The 25803-nt window shown below is 41.2% G+C and overlaps 1 protein-coding gene across 1 annotated transcript; it reads left to right on the forward strand.

The window, feature by feature from the left end:
• The first annotated feature begins 2120 nt into the window (after positions 1 to 2120).
• LOC117457431 (uncharacterized) lies at positions 2121 to 24595 on the forward strand. The gene is made up of 11 exons (XM_034097521.2): positions 2121 to 2142; positions 2657 to 2743; positions 3041 to 3187; positions 3837 to 3976; positions 4855 to 4991; positions 5174 to 5267; positions 6167 to 6502; positions 6670 to 6856; positions 7135 to 7262; positions 7432 to 7562; positions 24512 to 24595. The coding sequence occupies exons 1-11, from the start codon at positions 2121 to 2123 to the stop codon at positions 24525 to 24527; spliced, it is 1425 nt and encodes a 474-aa protein (XP_033953412.2). The 3' UTR covers positions 24528 to 24595.
• Positions 24596 to 25803: the final 1208 nt, after the last annotated feature.

Consider the following 25803-nt stretch of genomic DNA (forward strand, 5'->3'; position numbering starts at 1 on the left):
CACACTTATTGTTTTTACTTCGGCTGAGACTGTGTGTGTGCTCAGGGTGAGTTTGGCTGTGTTTCGCTGTGTATCGCTAAACAAGGAAATCACACCTCCACGGAGCTCAGCGCGATTCACAACGTGAAACAATCGGACGTTGTGAATCACCCTGAGCACACACAAAGTCTCAGCCGAAGTAAAAACAATAAGTGTGGCTTGATATTGAGAAGAAAAAGGTGTGATAAACGCTTGTGAGAATGGGTCTTGCAGAGAGAATTTCGCCGCCGATCGCAACTGTCTGTTATCATAGCAGCAGCCCGAAGGAGACATCAGCTGAGCTTGCGTGTGTGTGTGAGGACGTCTGTGGATTGGTCAATCGGAGCACACTGGGCTCAAGGGAGGGGGCAAGAGCTCAAACGTGAGCCGTTTAGTGGAGAGAGTGAAGACGCAACCCAGTCTCATAAAAAACGTGTAATAGTTACGTTGGTCCACAACGTATAGCACAGCAAATTCGCCAGTGTGAAAATCCTGGTGTTAGAGATTTTCGGGGTAAAGTGTTGTGGTTTTGGTGTTACATTTAACATGATTAACACCGCCTGTTGTTAACACACTATATAGTACCGGGTTGGATCATGGTGTTAAACATATTTAACGACGGATAGTGTGTTCTCTCAATCCGGGTACTTTTACGTGATGTGCGTGAAATTATTTAGATCTCCGCCATCTTTTTGATGCAACCTTCAGTCTCGAGAGACCGCAGTCCGTGACGGTAAGTTATCGCTACGTTTCATAATTTGTTCCCCAGATAGCTTACATTAATTTAGCTTGAAAATACAGTTGTGTGTGGTAGGTAGCGTAATTGTAAATGTATTGTTTTCATTACTATTTGACTGTCATGACCAGGTGCAGGTGCACAGACCATACAGTCAATGCTTGCTTGCTAAACTAACTGTCGAATTAGATATGGATGTCGAATTAACGTTAGATATGTAACATAATATGTAATCATTACGAAGACCAATGTATTGCACATGTCTATCGTTAGTTCGACAGCGAGCTAACGAGCTCTAGTGTCCGTAAAAATGTTGTTCGATAATTGCCGCCTTTTACTTTTCTAGCATCAGTCCGTCTTGCAGCAAGTGCGATCGCTTGGCCTCGCCCTCGACAGACTGCAGTCAGTGAGTGACGGTAAGTTATCTAGATAAATAACGTTACATTACATTTAATGTTATCCAACATTACTTAATTTAAAATAATGTTACAGTTGTGTGTGTGGTAGCTAATAATGTTTACTAGCTTGCTAAGAATATTTGTCTGTACTGGCCGTGCACCTGCTTGCTAAATGTTAGCTAGCCAGTTAGCTAGCTGGCTAGCTGTCGAATTACACACAGATGTCAACTTAGATAACATTAGCTATGTTACATACTATTATGTCATTACAAACACCAACGTATTGCACATGTCTAACGTTAGTTCGACAGCTAGCTAGCTAAGAGGTTCTGATGTTGGTCCTTATCGGTATAGTTAGCCGACTTCGCTAACAACTTTTTTTTTTTCCAATTTCCTTTCTATCACTATCTCAGTGTCACCTAAGCAGCCATCAGTCCCCGCGGGTTTCGACCGTGTGGTCTCGACAGACCGCGTGACTGTACGTTATCTACGTTTCATTGAATTTGTTCCCCAAGTGAAATTATTTAAGTGTATGTAGTACAGTAATAAAGTTGTTGGCTAATTGGCTCCTTTTCCTTTCTAGCACGTGTTCTTCTGCTCCGTGCGGAAGCAGCCATCTTGTGTGGCCTCGACAACAGACTGCATGCAGTGAGTTATCTAGATACGTTACATTTAATTGAATTTGTTCCCCAGTTAGCTAACATTAGTTAATTTCCCTTGAACATAATTGTAGTTGTTTGTGGTAGCTAATAATGTTAACTATCTTGCTAAGAATATTTGCAACCCAGTCTCACGGCATACATTTAATCTATTGATTTGTGTTCACAAACACGATTTCGCATTTGTTTTGTGGCACACAGAACGATTTTTCTTTTCTTGGAAGACCAGAAGCTGTGTGGTTCTTACTCAATATCTTACCCTTAGCCTAACCCTTTTATTTTAAATGGTATAATGTCGGAGGAAAAGAAATGGCTCAGAATACTGAAATCTGTATTTTTTGTCATCTTTTTTTCCTTGTAATCTGGCGCCGCACGAAACATATTACCAATACAAATGCATTGCTTCTAAATATTGTTCTGTGTCAGAATACTGAAATCTGTATTTGTTTTTAAAATCTCTTTTTCCTTCTAATATGTTATTATTTACATTGCTTTTAAAGTCGTTCTGTGTGACACGAAAAAAATGGGGAAATCGTGTCTTTTTTTACTATAACACGAAATGCCGTGAGACTGGGTTGCAACACACCAACACTGTGCTTAATTTGGTCCCGAAACGTTTGTCATGCACAGATAGAAGCCTCAGCTTAAAGATACAAAAAGAACGGAGCATAAAGTAGAATTTCTTTATCTAAAGACAGTTCCAATTTATATTATGCCACCCTTACACAATTGGAGTATTTGCTTGCTTAAGAAGGGGAAGTTGTGATGCATCATAATAACTTGTGGAATAACAAATGTTGTGTTTCTCCATTGTACCCATATAGGGCTCTTGCTCTTCTCTTCAGCTGAAGATGATAGTGAAAGTGCAATACCGAAACCAAAAGAAGTACATCAAAATCCAGAAGCTTGTTTTGACATCTTCATCACTGAAGGCAAGTAAACCACTTCAGAATCGGAATACCTTTATTAGTCCCACAGAGGGGAATTTTGCGATCCACCCTCATTAACCTACTGTTACATTAGATGGACATGATGCACTGTTGAGGCAGTCCCCCCCCCGTGTGTGTGTGTGTGTGTGTGTGTGTGTGTGTGTGTGTGTGTGTGTGTGTGTGTGTGTGGTGTGTGTGTGTGTGTGTGTGTGTGTGTGTGTGTGTGTGTGTGTGTGTGTGTGTGTGTGTGTGTGTGTGTGTGTGGCGCTTCTGCTTATATTTGGTCTTCAATCCTTTTAGTGAAAGAGAGGTTTTCCATCCATGTGGACAGCATCTTATCAGTGGAGGATGAGACTGGCACAGAAGTGGACGACTACGCATTTCCAGATCTACTCACTACCAGTGGAATATGCTTTGTCATCAAAGATGAACTGAATGACAGTGGTGGTGAGTGACGACAATAAACCCTTTTCTCAGCAGCTATGTTGACGTCATAGCAGGGTAAACACAGGTGTAATAGATCAAATTAATTTTGGCCCGATCTATTTAGTGTGTCACAGCCATTCCAGTGAGACAGCATATTATCAGGGCCCTGGCCTGCCTACATCCTAAATTACATCTCTGTTTACGCTGCATGTCAACATGGCTGCTGAGAAAAGGGTCGATTTTACATTTCTCAATTGTATTGTATGCTAATTATCCCCATGCAAGTGTCAAGCACACCACACATTTCATTGCTATAAACAATACTATCTTAAAAGGTAAAGTATTGTTTATAGGAATCAAATGTGCATACTCCACTGATTTGGTGAAAATACATAATTGTGTACTTACTTGGGGTTCTTGTTGAAAGCTTTGTTCTTAAGCTTTTGCTAGACTAAAAAACACCATTGCTGTCTTAAATATTGGTCCCAAGTAGAGTGCGCTCTTGTGGACAAGGACTTTGGGACTCATACTTGCAATGGAGGTTTTCAGTGGGTTTGTTGTATTTTTGAGAACACTTCACCAGTAGATTACATAAAGACATGACAAAGGAAGACCATATAATTTCAATATTCATATTTAATATCTCTTGTGTTATGACATTATTTTACAGAGCCATCCTCATCCCCCGCTTCAGGCACAGATACTATTTCAGTCACTTCGAAAAGCAGCAGTGAAATCGATTTCTACAGTGGCACTCTGAAACGCTTCAGAAAAGAGGAGGAGGCTTTGCAGGGTCCACAAGCCAAAGATGTGAGTGCATATTCAATATGTCATGTACACCATTGTTTTACAGTTTAGTGACGTCTGTCCATCCGTGTGTCTGTACCAGTAGATTGCTCATAAACCTATACTGCTTACTAGGGATGCTCCGATCGATCGGTGACCGATCGATCTCGGCCGATACTCACTCTCTACCGATCGATCGGTGTTCTCTAAACATGCCGACCGTGAGAGCCGATCGCATGAGGTAAAATACATGACACTTTTCTCTGTGCGTGGCAAAACAAGCTCGCCAAAATGGCTTCACCGGTCTGGCATTATTTTAAGGTGTCCGAAAAAGACAGTAAAATAGCAGAATGCAACGTGTGTGAAGCAGAAATCCTGCAGCTCCGCCCGCCGGACCGTTGAGCGGAGCAAAACACACAAGAGTTAGACCTAACACACTTAGCTATTTTATCTACCTCTGGAACAAGCTAAACTAGTTATTATAAATATATTTATTCTTCACTGTCGGGTCACTCATTACTAGATCAGTGAGCTGCATGAGATACTGACAGGCTGTCAGGAAAGAGAGAGAGGGGGAGGGAGAGAGGAAAAGAGAGCGCTTCCGCTCATTTCTCCCGTGTTATTATCCAAGTGAATGTAAACTTGAATAATGTACATCATTTGAATGTAATAATTAAGTTGATTGTTGTTTGTGGAAGCTCCAGTGAATGAGCCCCATTAACTGGGTTTAAACATCACTTTAAATGGAAGATTTAAAGTGATGTTTAAATCTTCCATTTAGGCCCCGCCCACGCGATCGGTATCGGCCGATACTGATTCCGACGATCGGCCCCGAAATTGGCGATCGGAGCATCCCTACTGCTTACTTAACGGGTGTCATTTTTGTTGTGTTTTGTTTTAAGCTGATAAAACAGGTTCTGCTGACCAAACCAGGAGGAAGTGATGTGCTGAAGGAGTATGAGGAAAAAGGAACAATTAGTCCTGCCACAAGAAAAGTGATGGTGAACATTCTAGTTGCAGACATGGTGCAGAGTGAGGGGTAAGATTCTAATTTGTTATAGCTTTGCATGAATGTGTCATGTATGTATAGGCTAAGTGTGGATGAAGTTGGTGCAATTGTATTTCTACATAAATTGAGTTCATTAAGTTTATATGTTCTTAAACTGAGTCTCTTAGACTTAAATGAATTAAATGTTGATAATGACTGTTTTTGCTCTACAGGAGAATCCCTCAGCGACTGACCAAAGAGAAGTATGCACTGGGGATTGTTACCCTGTTTCCCTCGCTCCAAGATCCACATGGGAAGACAGGCTATGTGAGTTATTCTTGATTATGATCAAAGTAGACTGTTTTAGATGGCTTACATCAGAGGGTATCAAACTCAAGGCTCGTGTGGCCAAATCCGGCCCGTGACTTCATTTTCTGTGGCCCCAGCAAAGAGCTTGCAAAGAATGATATGTTTATTATATGGTTACATGATGATTTACAGAAGCACGTTGCCCATAAACTACATGTCCCATAATGCATCTCAATTTTTTTTTTTTCAGAGTTTGACTTTTTTTTAAATGTTTCTTTTTTTATTTCACCTCCTTTTTTTAAAAAAAAATGTCACTTCTTTTTTTGATTTTGACTTTTTTTTCCAGAATTTGGTTTTTCTTTTAAAATTATTTTGTGACATTCTCATTGAAGAGATTTGCAATTATTTGCCTTAACTTCTACATTCAGACGTAGTTAATTCTGAAGTTTATACCCTATCTGATAATAATCCAATGCAGAGGCAATAATGTAATGTATAATACATCATTTTATATAGTCTTAAAGTTACAACCTGCCCTTTGAGTGCAACCATAATGCTGATGTGGCCCGTGATGAAATTGAGATTGACACCCCTGGCTTACATGGTTCCTTGAATGCTGTGGGATTTCTATAACATGCTACTGCATTTAAGAATTCCTGTAGTTGTATACATACTGTAGGGTAGTTTAATTCATTTGGGCGGCTGTGGCTCAGGAGGTAGTGCATAGTCCAATGACTGCAGGGTTGGTGGTTCAAATCCCGTCTCCTCCTGTCCACATGTCAAAGTGTCCTTAGGCAAGACACTGAACCCCGAATTGCTCCCAATGAGCAGGCCTGCACCTTGCATGGCAGCTGCCGCCATTGGTTATGTGAATGTTTGTCAATGGGTGAATTTTCAATTTTGTTTTTTTCGGTCAGGAGCATTTTTATGACGGGCAGAAAGGCGGTGGGTTTCTAGCGTGGCGACTGAAGTCCGTTCAGAGAGCAACGCGACTTCCTGTGAGGTCCAAGGATTCCAGAATAGAAGAGAATGGAGGCCCCATGCTAAGGAGAGAGATAGGCCACTGTGATGATCATCCAGATGAGCAGAGATTTCAAGAACTCATATCTGTGATGAATCATACAAACAACAGAGAAGTCATCATGAAGAAGATGAGAGACACACTGGAATATAGACAGCGCCTTGTCCACGATCCTGAGAGATCCTCCACTGTCCTTTCAGTATTCCCGCGCCTGCTGGACACTAAAGGATTGGTAATATTTTATTACTCCTACTTTTGCTTATTATGAATGTTATTTTGATAGATGTTTTAAGCAACCTTCAGTTAAATGGAGATGATCTAAATCTGTGAAATTGGCATTAGTAGTACATTGAAAACCTGATGGTGGTTCTTGCGTTTGTGCTGTATATGTGTTTTTAGATTCTCCAAGACTTCAGTCTCCTCTTTGGGTCAGAAACTCCATCCAAACTACTGGAAAAGTGGCCAACCTCCTTCAAAGCAAAGGTCATCCAACAGGCAGAAATGCTGACTTCCACACCCTTGCTGAAGCGCTTGTTGTTGTCTGCCAAGAACCAAAGGGCTGATGAACCATCACTGGAATCACCAGGTATGGTTTTAGGAACTGCATTGTCATATCATGTCATATTGCCTATTGTAAATTGTCTATGTGAGGCTGGAGGGAGTGTATGACCACACAGTTGGAGAATGCCAGGGTACAGTGGGTTTGGAAAGTATTCAGGCCACTTCACTTTTTCCATACTTTATTGTGTTGTGAGACTTCATGTCTTGTATTTTGCTTGTACATGCACTATGAACTGTTGGACATTATACAGATTGGTAAAAAAAAAAAAAAAAGAAGTTGATCATTGTTCTCTTTTCTTACAGAGTGGGACAGTGATATGGCATCCATCCTCCTCCTTCTGCACCTCCTGTCACCCCAGCCTGCGGGAAGGAAGAAAACCCAGAAGATCAGTGTAGCTCAGGCCATTGACCATCTGGTCGTATTTCACAAGGTATGTGGCAGGTTTAAGAATGTTAGATCTAGCCACCAGAACTACTACAGAGAGCTGTCACTGTGATAAAGTAGGACTAGGCTAGTGCAAATATAAACTATTCCTAAAAACACACACATGCGCATAGTTAGCCATGTAAAATTAAAATGTTGCTTGCCTTGTCCTTCAGTCCTGTCGGAGTCTGGATGAGCACCTTCAGAGCCATATGGACACGAGCCAGCCATATCTTCTTGCTTCAGGGACCAGCAAGGAGGCTGTCGGCAACTTCTTCATTCTGATTGACAAGAAGCTCATCCCCCTGTGAGGCTACCACTTCCTTAGCAGCAATTGATGAACTTTTTAAGCTTCACTTTGTCTTAGGCACTAGCTATGATCCAGCACTCAAAAGCATGTACACATTTCTGCAAACAACTGTCTATAACATAGACGTTGACGCCACCAGTGAGAGCCCCAAGGTCAAGGAACTGAGAACTAAGTTTGTGTGTAATGTATAAGTGTTACATATGCAGATTATTGCTTGATACGCCTGGATCCTTAACTCGGCACCTTAAGCTTGTTCATGGCTTGTATCCAGGAAAACATTTTAATTTGATATGCGCTCAGGATGGCTGCTCATTGCAGTTCAAAAGTTTTTTAGGTTTTAAAAAACACTTGAGGAAATACCATGATAAGGATGGGGTCGTTTCAAGCAATAATCCTTCATGACCAGTCCAACAAGCTGTTATTCTCAGGGAAGACATTTTACATGTTGGTGATTCTGACATGGATCAAGATTTGCCGAATCAGCAGGCCAGTGGGTCTGGATCTTCTATCTCTAAAGATCAGTCGAAAGAAATGTGTGCATCTATTATAGCCAAATTACAGGGCAGTGGTGTTGCCAATAGTGTTATATTGTCCGTTGTTGAAAGCATGGAAGAGTATGTTGATGAAGTTCACACAAATCTGAAGGAACAAGTGTTGAGTGTAGTGCCTCCTGATAATGCCTGTCGCATCGCAGTTGAGGAAGTTTTCAAAAATGTACATAATTCTTTCACTGACTTTAACACAGACAGTAAATGGAGGAAATATTTCAGTGACAAATGGGGGGTTGTCGAACCAGTCGAAGTGCACTTGGGTGTTCGATTCTATTCAAAGAGAAACAAAATCTCTGGAATATATGAACAGGTACCAGTCAACGACACTTTCATTTATGTACCCATCTTGAAGACCTTGGAGTTTATTTTCAAGAATGAGGAAGTATGTCAACACATTCATGACACCAGACACAGTGACATGTATCAGGACTTTTCTGATGGACAGTATTATAAAAATCATCCTTTGTATTCCAAGTACAGTAATGCACTTCAAATTCAAGTTTATTACGACGATTTTGAAACGGCAAACCCATTAGGGTCTAAACAAGGCATTCATAAACTTGGATGTTTATATTTCACTCTTCGTAACTTGCCACCACGCCTGAATTCTTCTCTAATGAATATCCACCTCATTTCATTGTTTCACTCTCAGGACGGGAAAAAGTATGGCATTGACAGAATACTTAGTCCATTGGTTGAGGACATAAAAGTACTGGAACAGGGAATGAAAGTGTTGTTTGCTGAGCAATCAATCTATGGTACCATTGCACAGATTACAGGTGACAATCTAGGCTTAAATGGCCTTCTTGGATATGTGGAATCTTTCAGTGCAAACCATTATTGTAGGATGTGTCTCACTGACAAAACATCAGCTCAGACTGTGTTCACTCAGGATGACCCGCGGGTGATTTTGCGCACAAAACTGTTAAATGAGGAACATTACAGTCATCTCATTCAGAACCCAGGTGAAGGCCATTGTTATGGTATCAAACGTAACAGCATACTCAATACCTTGACATACTTAAACATATGTGATAACTTTGTGTTTGACATAATGCATGACATCTTAGAAGGTGTAGCACAATATGAAGTCAAGCTGCTGTTTTTCTATTTAGGTGCCAATTTCATTTCTCGTGAGGGCATTCTCCAAAGAGTCTATGCATTCAACTTTGGCTATTTGGACAAAAAGAACCGTCCTACAAGGATAAACCTTGAACCATCTGGCAACGGAATTGGGCTCAATGCCAGTCAAACACTGTCTTATTAGGAACATTCCGCTCATGTTTGGTGATGTAGTCCCAGAAGGTAACAGACACTGGTATTTACTATTGTTGCTGTTGCATATCATCAATATTTTATTTTCGCCCAGCATTACTGAGGAAATGACAATATTTTTGAAACATCTTATAGCAGAGCATCATGGTTTATTCAAAGAGCTGTATCCTCTAAAGAATCTCATTCCAAAGCATCACTTTATGATCCACTATCCTGAATGCATTCGCCAAATTGGTCCGTTGGTACATGTGTGGACTATGAGATATGAAGCCAAACACAAGTTTTTTAAGTCCAGCATAAAAAACTTTAAGAACATAACCAAATCCCTTGCCAAGAAACACCAAATAGCTATTGCATATCACTGGGAATCCCTTGCCATCGAAGGCATAGAGTCTGGGCCTGTTAAAACAGAAATGTTGACTGATCTTGAAAATGGTGAAATTATTTCAAAACATTTCCAGCTTGATCTGTCTAGTGAAGTAAGTGTCACACCTTGGGTCAAATGTCAAGGTATTGAGTATCGTACCGGTCTTGTTGTCTGCTTAGACTTGATGGATGAGATACCAGTGTTTGGGCAGATTGTTTGTATTTGTCTGATGAGAGCTGAAATTCATTTTTTGGTATTAGACATGGAAAGTATATTTGTTGAGCATCTTCATGCCTTTAATGTTGTTAAGCAGGATAGTCTTTCAGTCATCAAACCTGATTCACTGCAATTTCATAAGCCTTTCGATCTGCAAATGTCTGCAAGTGCCAATGACACCCTTTTTTATGTTGTCTTAGACAGCTATGTGCTGTAATTTGTATTTATCCCTCCACCCCATGGGTGTGTGAGGTCCAAAAAGGTTGTTTGTTGCCTGGCACGGCAGGCAACAAACAACCTTTTCGGACCTCCACTGCCATAGAGGGTTATTTTTGTACATATACATTTTTGCTGTTGAACAATATTGAATGTTGGTTGAATTGCATATTGTGAGAATTTGTGCATTGTGAACATTTGTCAGTCTTAAGAGACATGCCACCATTCAAATAAAGCACTTGGCATATATGTTATCTGGAATGATTTATTGGTCATTGTAACTTTTAACACCAGTTTGTTGTACATCATAATACCAATACACAACATTGACTCTAGATTAGTGTTCATTTTGAACTCCCAGAGGTGTTGAGGTTAATGCAAAATGCAACACCAGTATAATGTGCATTCAACACTAGCTCAGTGTACATGTTTAACTCTTAAAGGTGTTAAATGGGAGAAGATGTATCACTACTGTAGTGTTACTCTACACCAGAACAGTGTTGAATTGAAGATGCAGCCAACACTGTTAGTGTTGTTATTGGTGTTCAGTGTTGGTGTTCACATCTTACACTCTTAGTGTTGGTATAGTAACACTGTGATAGTGTTATATTTAGGGATGTCCCGATCACCTTTTTTTGCTCCCGATCCGATTCCGATCATTTGATTTTGACAATCTGCCGATACCGATTTTTCCCGATCCGATCTTTATGCAATGCATTAAGAGAAAAAAAAAAGGTAACAGATAACGGCTGGTCATCCAACGCGATGAATTCAGCTATCTTGACTGTTATTTTTTGGCCTTTTCACTGTTCTGGGGCAGTTTCTCTTTCCTTTTAAAAGTGTCGGTTGTTTCAGTGCCGTTACCTGAGTGGCCGCTGTGTACTCGCCGTGTTGTTGTTGGTGTTTGTTTCTCAGGTAGCGTATTAGATTGGTCGTGTTGAACGTAGCTCTGTTCTTTCCACCACGTGGAACCTCTGCCTTGCAAACATTGCATCTGGCTGTTACACTGCCTTCGCTTTCAATTTTATAATACTTCCAAACTCCTGACATTTTCTCTGTCCCGACTCCCGAGTCACCAGCTGAACGTAGCCTCTCGTTAGCTTACTGCTACTATTAGACACTGCGCCCACTCTGTTGCCAGCTTTGAGAGGAATAAGCAACCAGGTCTGAAAACAAGCCCAAAGGAAGCAACACATACATGATGTTGTGTAATTTTGAACCAAAACTAAGACCTTAGGATGACTTTAAGACGTGAACATGGTCATTTTTGTTTTGTAACATTAAATTAAAAAAAAAAAATCCCGATCCCCGATTTTTTGAAAATCACGTGCTCGGCTCCGATCCCCGATCACGTGATCGAATCGGGACATCTCTAGTTATATTGTCAACACTTTGGAAAGTGTTAAGTCAACACTTTGGAAAGTGTTAATTTAACACTTTGCTGGTGGTTTCAATATAAACTCTTTCATAGTGTTAAAATTAACTACATGGGTGTTGAATTTTAGATTTCAAATTTGCTGTGTGGAGGTAATTTTTCTGCATAATGAGTACTTTTGATACTTTAAGAACATTTTGCTGATACTAATTTGGTGCTTTTACTGAAGTGAGACTTTGAGATAAATTATTTTTGACATGATGGTATTGGTACTTTTAATTAGGGAAAGGATTATACTACTTCTTCCACCTCCTGATGTTAGTCCCATCAGTCACCACTCAACTTCCTTACTGAAATATGTTCACATGTATTGCTTTTGGATTGCATACCTACATGTTTTCATTATGTCAGCTGACTGAGTGGATAATAAGAATTTGTAACATGTTTCATTGAAAACATACAAGAAAGTGTGATAAGTTGTCTATGCCGTCTGCAGCCTATTTGACACGATTTTCATATTTTTTTAATAATTATACCGTTTTTGATGAACAAAAATATTTGTATGGCATCACTTTAAAACTTTACGAGAAAATTCACATTTTGGTACGAGGGTGCATGCCGAAGGTGCCATGGCGCCCTTGAACAAGGTATACCGTACACACCCCCCCATTCGCCATTGCCCCCCGGGCGCTGTACAATAGCTGCCCCTACTAGGATGGGTAAAAAGCGTATGTGCTGTGTATGTGTTACCAATAAAGAGGGTTTCATCCTCTCCTCTATCTATTTCTATCTATTCTATCTTATATTGGCTTCAGACCACTCACACTGAGGAAGTAGTTGTCAAGTAAGGGAATCAGGTCCGAAAGAAAGAAACAGGGAAGGCAGGTTTAAAAGTATAAACAGGGATAGTTTCACTAAATTGAAGCTGGTACAAAAAGCAGGAGGAGCAGGCAAGGTAAAACAAAAGGAAAGTAGCAAAATAAAATGAGGAACAAACCGGAAAGCATAGACAATAAGCGATTTGCCATTAAAGCTGTGAGGGCCGTGCAGAAATCAGAGCAGTGTGTATATGGGGCATTCTACCGAATTAGAACAGTAAGGTCCCACAACAACAAAAAGTATTCAGACATAGATATTTACTAAGAATATGTTATGGTCTATTTAAACGGAAGGCATTAAATTAGATAATGATAAGCTTAATATATACAAAAACATCATTTATAGGGTACTTTCTATTGGGAAGTAGCTGTCCCCAACCCTGACATCTAAATTTTAATTTCTGTAAATAACACTTAAAACATTTATTTTTTATTTTGTTCAATGGTACGGAGCTACGGAGCCCTGGAGGGTTCATAGAGAGAAAAATAAATAAAACGTGGCCACGCTTTAGTAACTCGTGCGCACGCTTTAGTAACTCGTGCGCACGCTTTAGTAACTCGTGTGCACGAGTTACTAAAGCGTGCGCACGAGTTACTAAAGCGTGCGCACGAGTTACTAAAGCGTGGCCTCGTTTTGTGTGTGTGTGGGCATTTGTTTATGATAGTATCGTTCGTTCCGGTGCACTCCGGCAGGACTATAGCACATCGAGATTAAGATTAAACGAATTTCTTTCACTTGGGAATACACATATAACTATGGAGAACCAGATTTATGTAAATTACTGTTTGTGGTAATTTGAAAACAAATGCCGGAGGTGTCGGACACACACAAACACACCGAACACGCACACACAGAGCGGAGCTGAGCACACACACACACACACACACACACACACACACACACACAGCATGCGCCCCGGTGACAGGACATATCCTTCATAAAACGAGGGGGAATACTCTGGTAGTTCGATGTGTGTAGAGAGGTGTGTGTGGTTAAACGTAGCAGCCTCGATCTCTATCCAGCGGTTCTAATGAAGGGCAACGCAGTGAAGTAAACAGTAAAAGGCACCGCTCTTTGCAGCTGGTGCTGCTCTTCTCAGATTCTGCTGAATTACACGTTACTGCCTCCAGTGCCCTGTACGACGAAGCCAGTTCAACAGACCCTGGATATGTTTGATTTACCCGGCTTAACTAACCCTAACAAACGCGATGTCGCTAAGCGGTCCTACGAAGCTGGTTATCAACTCAGCAAATCAACCAGGGTTTCTCTGTCCGGCTGAGAAGGCGTTCACGTGAAAGGGACGGGGTTACCAACATTTGACCAATCACAAACATGGAGACGCGTGCTGACAGCGCAGCGTCATACTTCATGAATGAATAGTGTAAATAGCAAATCCTGCTTCGTAGTACAGGCCACTGGTGCCACAGAGATTTCATAAAGTGAAGGATGTTTTCCTTCTATAAAACAGCTGTGGGCAGCAGCAGATTCTGTGAGTCAGGACAGGAATCCCTCAATTTAAATAAAACGAGGCCATGCTTTATTAACTCGTGCGCACGCTTTAGTAACTCGTGCGCACGAGTTACTAAAGCGTGCGCACGAGTTACTAAAGCGTGGCCACGTTTTATTTATTTTTCTCTCAATGAACCCTCCAGGGCTCCGTACAATGGTGTATTTAGAAGATCTTTATGATTACATTCAAACAGAAGTTGGAATATTTAGATTTATTGTGGGTATCATTTTTTAATAAAAAAACTATACTCAAAAAATCATGTCCCCAGTTTTCATGTCACTACTACAAGGATATCTTCCGTCTCGCGCATCCGTAGGTCAAATATTTATATCAACAAAGTCATGTGTGACCACGTATGACCCCGGAAGGCATAAGTTCCGGTGTTGTCAACGAGTTCAGTCCTATGGAATCTTCTCGTGGAAACACGAGATTCCGAGTGACCAAGAAACTCTGGCGGTCATCCAGTATTCAGAGGACCGTAGTTACATACGTAACTATCGTTCTATTTCATCCTTACTGACCGCCAGAGGAGGTTCTTTAGCACTGGATGACCTATACCAACAGAGTCACGAGGAAGTCTGAATACTCCCCCTGCTATAAGGATGGCCTAGGCTGACTCTGCAGGAGGACCACACCCAGCGGGTGAGGGGCGGCAACATTCACCCTGTAGTATCTGGCGAATGTGCTCTGGGATGCCCAGCACATATGTCCTTGCACCTTAGGGAGGAACGCTGTGTTCGGCCATAAGGTGACACCTGAGCCATCTGAGTTCCACCTCAGACACGAGCTGTTGTGGGACAAGGCCTGAAGCTCGCTCACACGCTTTGCTGAGGTGATGGCAAGAAGGAAAGCAGTCTTAGCTGAGAGCCACTCCAGTTCTGCCTGTAACAAAGGTTCAACAGGAGGCGAGCATAGGGCATCCAGCACCAAGGGCAGGTCCCATGTAGGGGCCCTTGGGATATTCGGGGGGGCGAAGCCTCAGAGCTCCCCCTTAAAAAGAGCGATACCAACCTATGGCTCCCACTGTGCTGTTGTCAGCCCTTGTGTGTTGAGCTGATATAGCAGCCACATACACCCTGACGGTAGCGGGACACCGGCCGTCGTCCAGGAGGGACTGCAGGAATTCAAGGGCCGTAGGCACCGAGCAATATACTGGGTCCTCATTTCGCCCTTGGCACCAGTCAAAAAAACAAAACAGTTTCCACCTGTTTTCATACTGTCTACGAGTAGATGGTGCCCTGGCATTTGAGAATAGTCTTCCTGACAGACTCTATGTAGTCGCTCAGCAGTGGGTCGGGCCCTCCAGTGGCCAGACCCACAGCTGGAGGCGGCAGGGGTCGGGGTGCCACATCCGACCCTCCAACTGAGACAAGAGGTCCTTCCTGTTGGAGAGACGCCAAGGCGTCCCACAGCAGAGTCTGTGCAGCAGATGGACAGGCCCGCACCTAGCTGGGTTAAACAAGGAAGTTTAACAGGACAGCCAAGCCAGGCGGCTCCTGCTAGAATCAAGCAACACGCCTACCAGGAGTGGGGGCGAGAACACTGCCTTCACTGGTTGAGTTGATAACGAATTCCAGGTGCAGCGTAACCGGGAGCGGGTGCAAGAACACAGCCTCCACTAGCTACCTGCTGAACGTAAAGAGTAGAGCAATGCTCCTACACGCCGAACACAGAGAGGGATGTAAATGTCCTACACCACGTTACCAGCAGAGAGAGCGGGAGCGAGCACTGCATTCACCTAGGTGGATTAGATAAGGAAATGTAACAGGGCAGTTTAGCTAGGCAGCTGCTGCTAGAATGAAGCAGCGCGTCTACCAGGAGCGGGGGAGAGAATGGTTTAGCTCCAACCGCTGGAGAAGCTGCAGTACATATGCTGAGCCTGTACGTGGTGCTGTAACTTCCTCCACAAAAGCAGCGGAGAAGCATGGTTGTCATGGTTGCCCTTCTGTTTATTCTATGCGGTGGGGGCCGAGGGAAGCGGGCAGAGTTTTTCGCCAGTCAACGTGTATTAAACAGGGTTCGTACGGTCATTGAAAACCTGGAAAAGTCATGGAAATTCAAAATGCAAATTCCAGGCCCTGGAAAAGTTATGGAAAACAATGTTTTTCCCAAAGTTTTGGAAAAGTCATGGAAATGTAACTAAAGTTGCGTCAAATGTAATTTACATTTTATCTAATCGCCGAAATAATCTGCGGTCGCGAGCTGTTATGTGCCATCATGACGCGCATGGTGTTATTTTTTAATATATGAAGCGTGAGCTGTGTGCTCGAGTCTTCCTGCCTGTCGGCTGAACTCTGCTGCTCCGGTATGAGGGTCAGCTACATTATTTACGGTGCGTTCGTTAACTGTGCGGAGTCACTGTGGCACAGACTGCACCGCTGGTGAACAGCTGTTAGAACAGGCCGTTCAGGTGTTCGGAGCTGAGCGGCAGAGCGTGATGTGAACTGAAACGTTTTTCTGTCACAATATCATTTAAGGAATCGTTGAGCTAGCTAGCTAGCATACATTGTCACTATCTGCTAACGTTAGCTTTAGCCTTCGTTTTCTAATAGTTTTTTTCATAGGCTATAAACGGAGGTGGTATAAGTATAGATATTGTGCTAGAGTAAAAGTAGAAGTACTCAGATCTTGTACTTGATTAAAAGTAGAAGTACTCGGATCTTGTACTTGAGTAAAAGTAGAAGTACTCAGGTATTTTACTTGAGTAAAAGTAGAAGTACTCAGATCTTGTACTTGAGTTAAAGTAGAAGTACTCAGATAAGTAAAAGTAGAAGTAGTCAGATCTTGTACTCGAGTAGAAGTACTCAGATCTTGTACTTTAGTAGAAGTACTCAGATCTTGTACTTTAGTAGAAGTACTCAGATCTTGTACTTTAGTAGAAGTGGAAGTACTCAGATATTGTACTTAATAAAAGTATAGTACTCAGATGTTGTACTTGAGTAAAAGTAGAAGTACTCAGATCTTGTACTTGAGTAAAAGTAGAAGTATTCAGATCTTGTACTTGAGTAAAAGTAGAAGTACTCTGATCTTGCAGTAAAAATAGAAGTAGAAGTACTCAGATCTTGTACTTGAGTAAAAGTAGAAGTACCAGAGTGTAGGAATACTCTGTTACAGTAAAAGTCCTGCATTCAAATGTTACTCAAGTAAAAGTACAAAAGTATTATCATCAAAATATAGTGAAAGTAGCGGCAGTAAAAGTAGTCATTGTGCAGATTGGTCCATTTCAGAATAATATATATATGATATGTTTTATAATGATTGATCATGAAGTGTTCTCAAAGCTGGTAAAGGTGCAGCTAGTTTGAATGACTTTGTATGCTGCAGGGTAGCTTGTGGATTTACTCCAGGTGGAACTAAAGTCTGATTTAACACTTGATTATATTTCACATCATTCATCCACATCTGTAGAGTAACTAAAGGTATTAAATACATAGAGGTGGAGGAAAAGTACACCATGTACCTCTGAACTGTTGTGGAGTAGAAGTACACCATGTACCTCTGAACTGTAGAGGAGGAGAAGTACACCATGTACCTCTGAACTGTAGAGGAGGAGAAGTACACCATGTACCTCTGAACTGTAGAGGAGGAGAAGTACAAAGTAGCAAAACATTGAAATACTTAAATAAAGTACAAGTATCTCAAAATTATACCCACGTATAGTACTTGTTGAGTTTATGAACTTAGTTACTTTACACCAGTGGCTATAAAGATAGAAAGACTAAGCCTTGCACAGAGGCATGACAATACATTTTCAAAATGCTCAACAGTGCTGCCAAAATTATAAACTGACTGCTACACAATTAAAATAAATGCTTTTATATATTTCTATTAGATGTGACTCTTTGGCGTTTCTGTTATTATTGACACTGCTGCTTTCAGGGGGTCAGGGTTCGGGTCCTTGTCACCTTTTTCATACCTGATGACTTTGCATCCCTGACTACAGTTGCTTTAGCGTGTAAAAGCTAGTAAGCCTACTATTTGATTTGTTTTAGAGGCACTATGTTTCATATGCAGACCTTATTTTCCTGTTCCATGTTCAAATAAACCATTTTCAATTTTTGTTTTTTTGGTCATGGAAAATGAGGTAAAGGTCATTGAGAAGTCATGTAAAAGTCATTGAAAATCATTGGTGAAAAAGTGTATGAACCCTGATTAAAGTTTAAATCTTCCGGACAAAATTATAAAAGTGCCGGTCAAAGGTCTTTTTTGTTATTTATTGAGCTTTAAAACAAATGAATAACGACTCTATATAATATAATAATAAAATACACGGAGCCTCTCTTTTTCCTCCCTCTCTTCGGACAGAGTCAGTGTCTGTCTCATGCAGCAGCTGATCCAGTAATGAGTGACCCGGCCGACAGTAAAAATAAACATATTTATAACTAGTTTAGGTAGTTTGAGAGGTAATTAAAATAGCTACGGGTGATGATCTGACTTGAAGTGTGTGTTTTGTGCCGTTCACCGCTGCATCACAGCGGGAGGAGCTGCAGGTGAGCAGAGCTGCGTGTCTCCGTCCTGTCAGATTAGACTTCACTCGCGTTTAGGTCCATATCGAGAGAAAGATAAATAATCTGAATTCAGGTTGCAGTTTACTTTGACGCGGGGGTGAGCAGCAGATGTGAGGAGAGGCGGGGCTATTGCCTCATCATTATCAGAAAATGGTCATAAAGGGCAGGGGTGCCCAACCTTTTTTGAACCGAGAGCTACTTTTAAAGTTGCCAGTCTGCCGAGATCTACCAGTCCAAATAGAGAGGCGTAGCCATTACTGACAGCCTACTACCAGGACACACTTCTACTTGTATAAAACTGACCTTTGTACGATTAATACTTCATAAAATACTTTATCTTACCTCTTTCTAATCTACACACATACAAGTATTTAACTGAAGTTACACAACAGTGTTGTTGATACAGAGTTGGCGTTTATTCACACATCACATACTACAGTGGGTAATGTTTTCAAGAAACATTGAACAGTGCTGCCACATATGACACAGGGGAAAAAGAGAAGACTCTGAACCCTTTCTTTGCCATTATATAAAAATAGTGTTGCTACAAAAGTATAAATTAGGCTTACTAATAAAACAACTCAGATCTGAAGCTACACAGGAATCTGCTGCCAAAGTGCAATAAAAGAGACACAATTAATAGAATCAAACCCTTTTTTGTAGCATTTTAGTAGAGTATAAAAATAAATGCCTTTTAAAATAGGATGCAAGCAACACTAGTTTATTAACCTGAATTGATAATAGACTATAATCAATTTAAACAGAACAGATCTTAATGTTTGCATTCTTATACCATTTTGTACAATAATTATAATGAATAAATTCAAACAAACTAAAACTTACAGCTGATTAATAACGGTATCTAACTTGAGTTTTGATTATATCAAAAACCTGTTGAAATGCTACTGTTATTTTTACTGTCCCCAAAAAGCGCGTCGGCAGCCTCCAGGAATGCTTCTTTCACAACTTCGCCGTCTTTGAAAGACTTCATGTGTTTCGCAAGAACGTGACTGACACGATAAGATGCTATGGTAGCAGCCTTGCTCTTGTTGTTGGGCCTGGTGAACATGGACTGCTGTGCATTTAGCTGTCCTTTCAGGCCCCTCCCCTTTTGGGAGCGTAGGGCAGAATCAGGAGGGAATCCGTCTCGAAGCGTTTGTGCACTGTTTTGAAATGCCGCTCCTAAATTACCCTTCTTCGATAAAGCCACGCTCGCATTGCAGATGAGACAGATGGACTTTGAATTGGAATAGATACAAAAAAAATCATCCTCCCACTCGGAGTGACAATGATATATTTTGGGCTTTTTTGCTTCTGTCATAATTGCGGTTTTGTGTGTGTGCGGACTGTCACTCCTGTTGACACGGACAACGTCAGCGAACGAGTGCTATGGGCATAGATATGTCTCATAATTATTTGTGTGAACATACAAATAATTTGTGTGTAAATATGTGATTTGTAAATGTAAAACCCCATCCACAAATGCATTTAAAAGATTTACAAATGTAAAACGGATCTGTAAATACGCTAAATATTTTCACAAATAAAAAAAAGATCTGTGAATATCTCTTTAACATTTACAACTTTCGATCAGGCATTTGTGAATCCATTTTGTATTTGTCGACCAAAAATGCGCTTGCGGATCTCAAATCTCTGCTCGTGGATCTCACATTTCTGCTCGTGGATCGTCTTTTTACACACACGGAATTTTGAGACATATTTTCCGTCAGTCTCTTCTAAAATCTACTCGTGTCGCTCGGTTATTTTCGGAAACCACGTGATGGCCTGCTGATGACGACATTTCCGCATGATTTCAAAGTAAGAGCATGATGGTTTGTTTAATGCTCTGTTTTTTTATTATAATGAACAGCGGAACGTTAGATGCATTCTTTATCATCATCATCATCATCATGTTATAATGATACAGTTGGTTTGTGTTAGTTTATTGGATCAATATAGTATATCGAGCACTTTCGTTGATGTTGAAGTACAGGCTACGCCACTTTCGGATCCCGGGGGGGAGCAGCTGGCAGCGAAGCAGCCCAGATAAAACTCTTTCTTCATTGTTTGTTGTGTATTCAGTCAAGCGGGGCAAAGTTACAAAGCACTTCACATCTTATTAATCGGCCTAATTTTACTTTACCAGTGCAGTAATAAAGTAATCTGTAGAAAAGCACCGTATTTAGGTTAGCCTTCATAGTAAGGCTACATTAAATGTTATAATATTCATAGTGTCCTTTCTACTGTATATGCATCTATTGCTTTCATTTGTATTTAATGTTATTGTCTTTATCCTTGTTTCCACACATTTCACAATTTGGGATGAATGAAGTATCTGTCTATATGATATCCATCTATCTATCTGTCTATCTATCTATCTATCTATCGATCTGTCTGTCTATCTATCTATCTATCTGTCTGTCTGTCTGTCTGTCTGTCTGTCTGTCTGCCTATATACCTACCTATACCTGCCTGCCTACCTACCTAGTTGTTTTGTTTGGAAAGGTTTTGTCATTGTATTGCTCTTTACCGGCAACCTGCAGAGTACAGGACTTTACATTGTACTTATAATTTTACATTGTAACTTTGACCCGCTTGACTGAATACACAAAAAATAATGAAGAAAGAGTTTTATCTGGGCTGCTTCGCTGCCAGCTGCTCCCCCCCCGGGATCCGAAAGTGGCGTAGCCTGTACTTCAACATCAACGAAAGTGCTCGATATGCTATATTGATCCAACACATCCTCACTCCCAGGTCGGCCTATGTTGACGTTATGTCAAGTCCCCTGTGTCGGCTTTTTCCAACGCAAGGGGGGGGGCCTTAGCGTCCATTTTCAACGCAGGGGGGGGCCTTAGCGTCCATTTTCAGCTTATGGACGCAATCAATTTCCTGAAGTAATCTTCATAATAACTAGCAAACTAAAGATCATGTACATCCACTGCACACATAATCTGAAATAACAACTCATATTTCACGCATCAAATGACATCAAACGCATTTTAATGGCCAAACTAACTTTAAAATAGGCATTTTCCACCGAGAATAAAACGAAGTTCGGCCAGAAATTTGAAGATCAAGTGATGTCAAACAGAGCACATGATGTAGTCCAAACTATAGCTGGGGATTCTGGGTAGTGTAGTGTACACAGTTTAATACTGGCAACTTCTTATTATGGGAAATACGAAAACGTCTTTTAAAACTACAACTCCCAGTAGAGACGTGCCATAGATAGAGAACATGTTGCGAAACAGAATAGCCAGCATGTGTAGTTCTGGGGACGGGGTGGGGGAGGGGGGGACGCGGTGGACCCGTTCAAATCCAGTTTTGGACAGTCTGCCGTGGTTCCATCCCATTTCAAGTGCTGTTCGAGGCTCGGTAACCCTCGGAGCACACTCTCCAATCACAGAGCTTGAGGACTATCACGGGGTTTGTCAAACAGAGCACATGGTGTAGTCCAAACGATAGCTGGGGATTCTGGGTAGTGTAGTGTCTTCTGCCATCCTTTACTCAGAAAAAATATTTGTTTCTCCGAATCGAAGGGGAAAAATACAAAAGCATTGCACACAATTTAAACCAATCAATGTTGTGTAATTAACAAGGATAATCTGGTGTTTTTTAGTCGATGAGTAGTGCAGATATCACTGTAAAATAAATCGACAGTAAGGGGAATACTTACTTCCGGGTGTAATTCTCCGTTATCCAAGAGAATGGACGCTCACATTGCCTTTAAGGGCAGCCGACACAAACGAATGCCGTGCTTCCATGAGCGTCCATAGAAGCATATGGACATCCCGGAAAGCTGAAAATGGACGCTAAGGCCCCCCCCCTTGCGTTGGAAAAAGCCGACACAGGGGACTTGACATAACGTCAACATAGGCCGACCTGGGAGTGAGGATGTGTTGATTGATCCAACACAAACTAACTGTATCACTATAACATGATGATGATGATGATGATGATGATGATGATGATGATGATGATGATAAAGAATGCATCTAACGTTCCGCTGTTCATTATAATAAAAAAACAGAGCATTAAACAAACCATCATGCTCTTACTTTGAAATCATGCGGAAATGTCGTCATCAGCAGGCCATCATGTGGTTTCCGAAAAATAACCGAGTGACATGAGTAGATTTTAGGCGAGACTGATGGAAAATATGTCTCAAAATTCCGTGTGTGTAAAAAGACGATCCACGAGCAGAGATTTGAGATCCACGAGCAGAGATTTGAGATCCGCAAGCGCATTTTTGGTCGACAAATACAAAATGGATTCACAAATGCCTGATCGAAAGTTGTAAATATTAAAGAGATATTCACAGATCTTTTTTTTATTTGCAGATCCGTTTTACATTTGCACATTTATTTGTGAGTTTGCAAATCTTTTAAATGCATTTGTTGATGGTGTTTTACATTTACAAATCACATATTTACACACAAATGATTTTTATGTTCACAAAAATAATTATGAGACATATCTATGCCCATATAGTGCCCACTGCCCACCAGCCACGCCCCGACACATGGGGTCACGCCGGCCAATCACAAAGCTTTGATGTTCAAGTGCATTATTCTGGCACAGGAAGATTATGTTACAGGACATTAACGATAAAACAGAATGTTGTTGTTCTATTTTTAGACACATCTCGCGATCGATTGGGAATCTCCCACTGGTTGGGGCACCCCTGGTATAGGGCGTACACACGGAGCTATTTGACCCCCCAGAGCATTGCGTATGCCGTTCTATCCACCTTGGGACCCGTTACCGTAGTGGTTTAGTGCCGTATTCTGTCGGCCTAGTGTGGCCGAATGGTCTATACAGGGCCGGCCCTCGGCATAGGCAGTATAGGCGAATGCTAAGGGTGCATCAACCCATAGGGGGCGCCGAAAATTGGAGAAAAAAAAAAAGTTAGAAATAAGAAAAAAATATTATTTTTTTATTTCATAACAACACAATTTCCCGATTTTGGATCAACAAAGTACATCTTATTATCTTATACTAACAGAACTACGCCTATATTGCGTACAGCACCCATAAACTATGGCACACACCCCCCCCCAAAATCAAGTTGAACTGCCCCAGTCCCAGTAAAAACCAGAGGTTTATGTGAAATTGTTCTTTTTTTGAAATAATGGTTTTAGTGTGCAATTATAGGTTTTAATTTTGTATTTGTATTCATTTAAAATAAATCAAACTCCCAAAAAACGTACACAGCTTCTGTGTGCTTTTATTAACATTGGAATTTACTGTGTAAGCGGCCGCGAGGGGGAGAGCTTTAGAGAGCTCTCTCTTGAAAGACTGAGAGGCTCTGATAACCTCAGCTCAGTGAGGTAAAGGCACACCTTTATATGATCATTATAGTTATAAAAAAATAAGAGAATAGGTGAAAAACGGGTATAAAATACTGACAGTACAAAAAAGTTGTTATTAATAAACAAGAATACAGTTTGAAAGGGGAGTGATTTGTAAAATATCCATAAAGAAAAAGAAAATCTGCTTACAGTTCTGTTTCATATGGGTGTTGAGAGATGTATCCATAGATCTCCTAATGTTGCTCTCAAAGTGCACCAGATTGGGTGCATGCCCCTGGACCCCCCTAGAGGAGCCCCCCCCACTTAAATCATGTTCAAATGGATAGGAAACTAAATACAGTTGCACACATCTTGTGTCAATATCTTTGTTTTTGTGGTCATGCCACAACCATGCACGTGCGAATCATAGTGAGTGTCTGCATTTTGGGGGGGGGGGCGCCAGCTAAAATCTTGCCTAGGGCGGCAAATTGGTCAGGGCCGGCCCTGGGTCTATATGACACAAAACGGTAACGAAAACAGTCGTTTGCGTTTCTGTTTTGTGTTATAACAGTGTCCAGTGGATAACAGTGGATAGAACGGCATACGCAACGCTCTGGGGGGTCTAACGGCTCCGTGTGTACGCCCTATACGATCATTTTATGATAATGATGAGGCAATAGCCCCGCCTCTGCTGCTCACCCCCGCGTCAAAGTAAACTGCACACTGAATTCAGATTATTTATCTTTCTCTCGATTTAGACATGAATGCGAGTGAAGTCTAATCTGACAGGACGGAGACACGCAGCTCTGCTCACCTGCAGCTCCTCCCGCTGTGATGCGGCGGTGAACGGAGTAAAATACACACTTCAAGTCAGATCATCACCCTTAGCTATTTTAATTACCTCTCAAACTACCTAAACTAGTTATAAATATGTTTATTTTTACTGTCGGCCAGGTCACTCATCATTACTGGATCAGCTGCTGCATGAGACAGACACTGACGCTGTCCGAAGAGAGGGAGGAAAAAGAGAGGCTCCGTGTATTTTATTATTATAGATTTGTTATTCATTTGTTTTAAAGCTCAATAAATAACAAAGAAGACCTTTGACCGGCACTTTTATAATTTTGTCGGAAGATGTAAACTTTAATACACGTTGACTGGCGAAAAACTCTGCCAGGTTCCCTCGGCCCCCACCCAAGCCCCCAGGAAGTGCGCCGGACTCAGATGAAAATATTCGTGGTGGCCAAACGGCGGTACTGCACATCTGTTTGGTTGCCAGGCCCGGAAACACTTTTTCCCATTGACTTACATGGGGAAAGAGTGGTCTGTAAATCGTTGGATAATTTTTTTTAAACTAAATAAACTACCCAGTATGAACACTTGTATAGACCTTATTAAAAACATTCGTTCCTCAAGTTGTTATTGTTGTTATTTCCCTCTGCGTTATGAACGCGCATCTAACCCACGGGACCGCGCCGCCCGGCACGTTCATGTTACGTGTTCAGTACTACATGCCACATGCGTTTATCTTTACCCATGGATGCACAATGCCAGCCCACGGAGCTGTAATAATGGATATATTGCACATGTTTGCTGTAATCCATCATTTGTAAAATATTATACTACATGGGCTATATGATTAAATCTTGTACCGTAAATGTTGTATTAAATAAAGTTAATATTACCGACGTTAGATTAACGTCCCTGTAGCTTCTTATTGCACTGTGTATATATATACACAGTGCAATAATTATTTCATGCTAAATGAAGCTCTGTTGCTTGGATATCACTAGATCCTGTTACAACGTAATATAAGTAGGCCTACATAACGATTGATGTGTACATTAGCATCATTACTAGCTAGCCCAGGGGTGGCCAACCAGTCAGAGGTTAAGAGCCACATTTTTTCTATTTTACTGCAAAGAGCCACATCAAACACACAGTCACTGATACCGCTTGTTTCAGTTTTTTGTTTTCTGGAGACAAGATTTCAACCACGTCACTGATGCATTTTTGTGGCATTGGGATATATATTTTTTAAATCCTCTGG

The sequence above is a fragment of the Pseudochaenichthys georgianus genome, chromosome 13, assembly GCF_902827115.2.
Source record: "Pseudochaenichthys georgianus chromosome 13, fPseGeo1.2, whole genome shotgun sequence".
Classification (NCBI taxonomy): Eukaryota; Metazoa; Chordata; class Actinopteri; order Perciformes; family Channichthyidae; genus Pseudochaenichthys; species Pseudochaenichthys georgianus.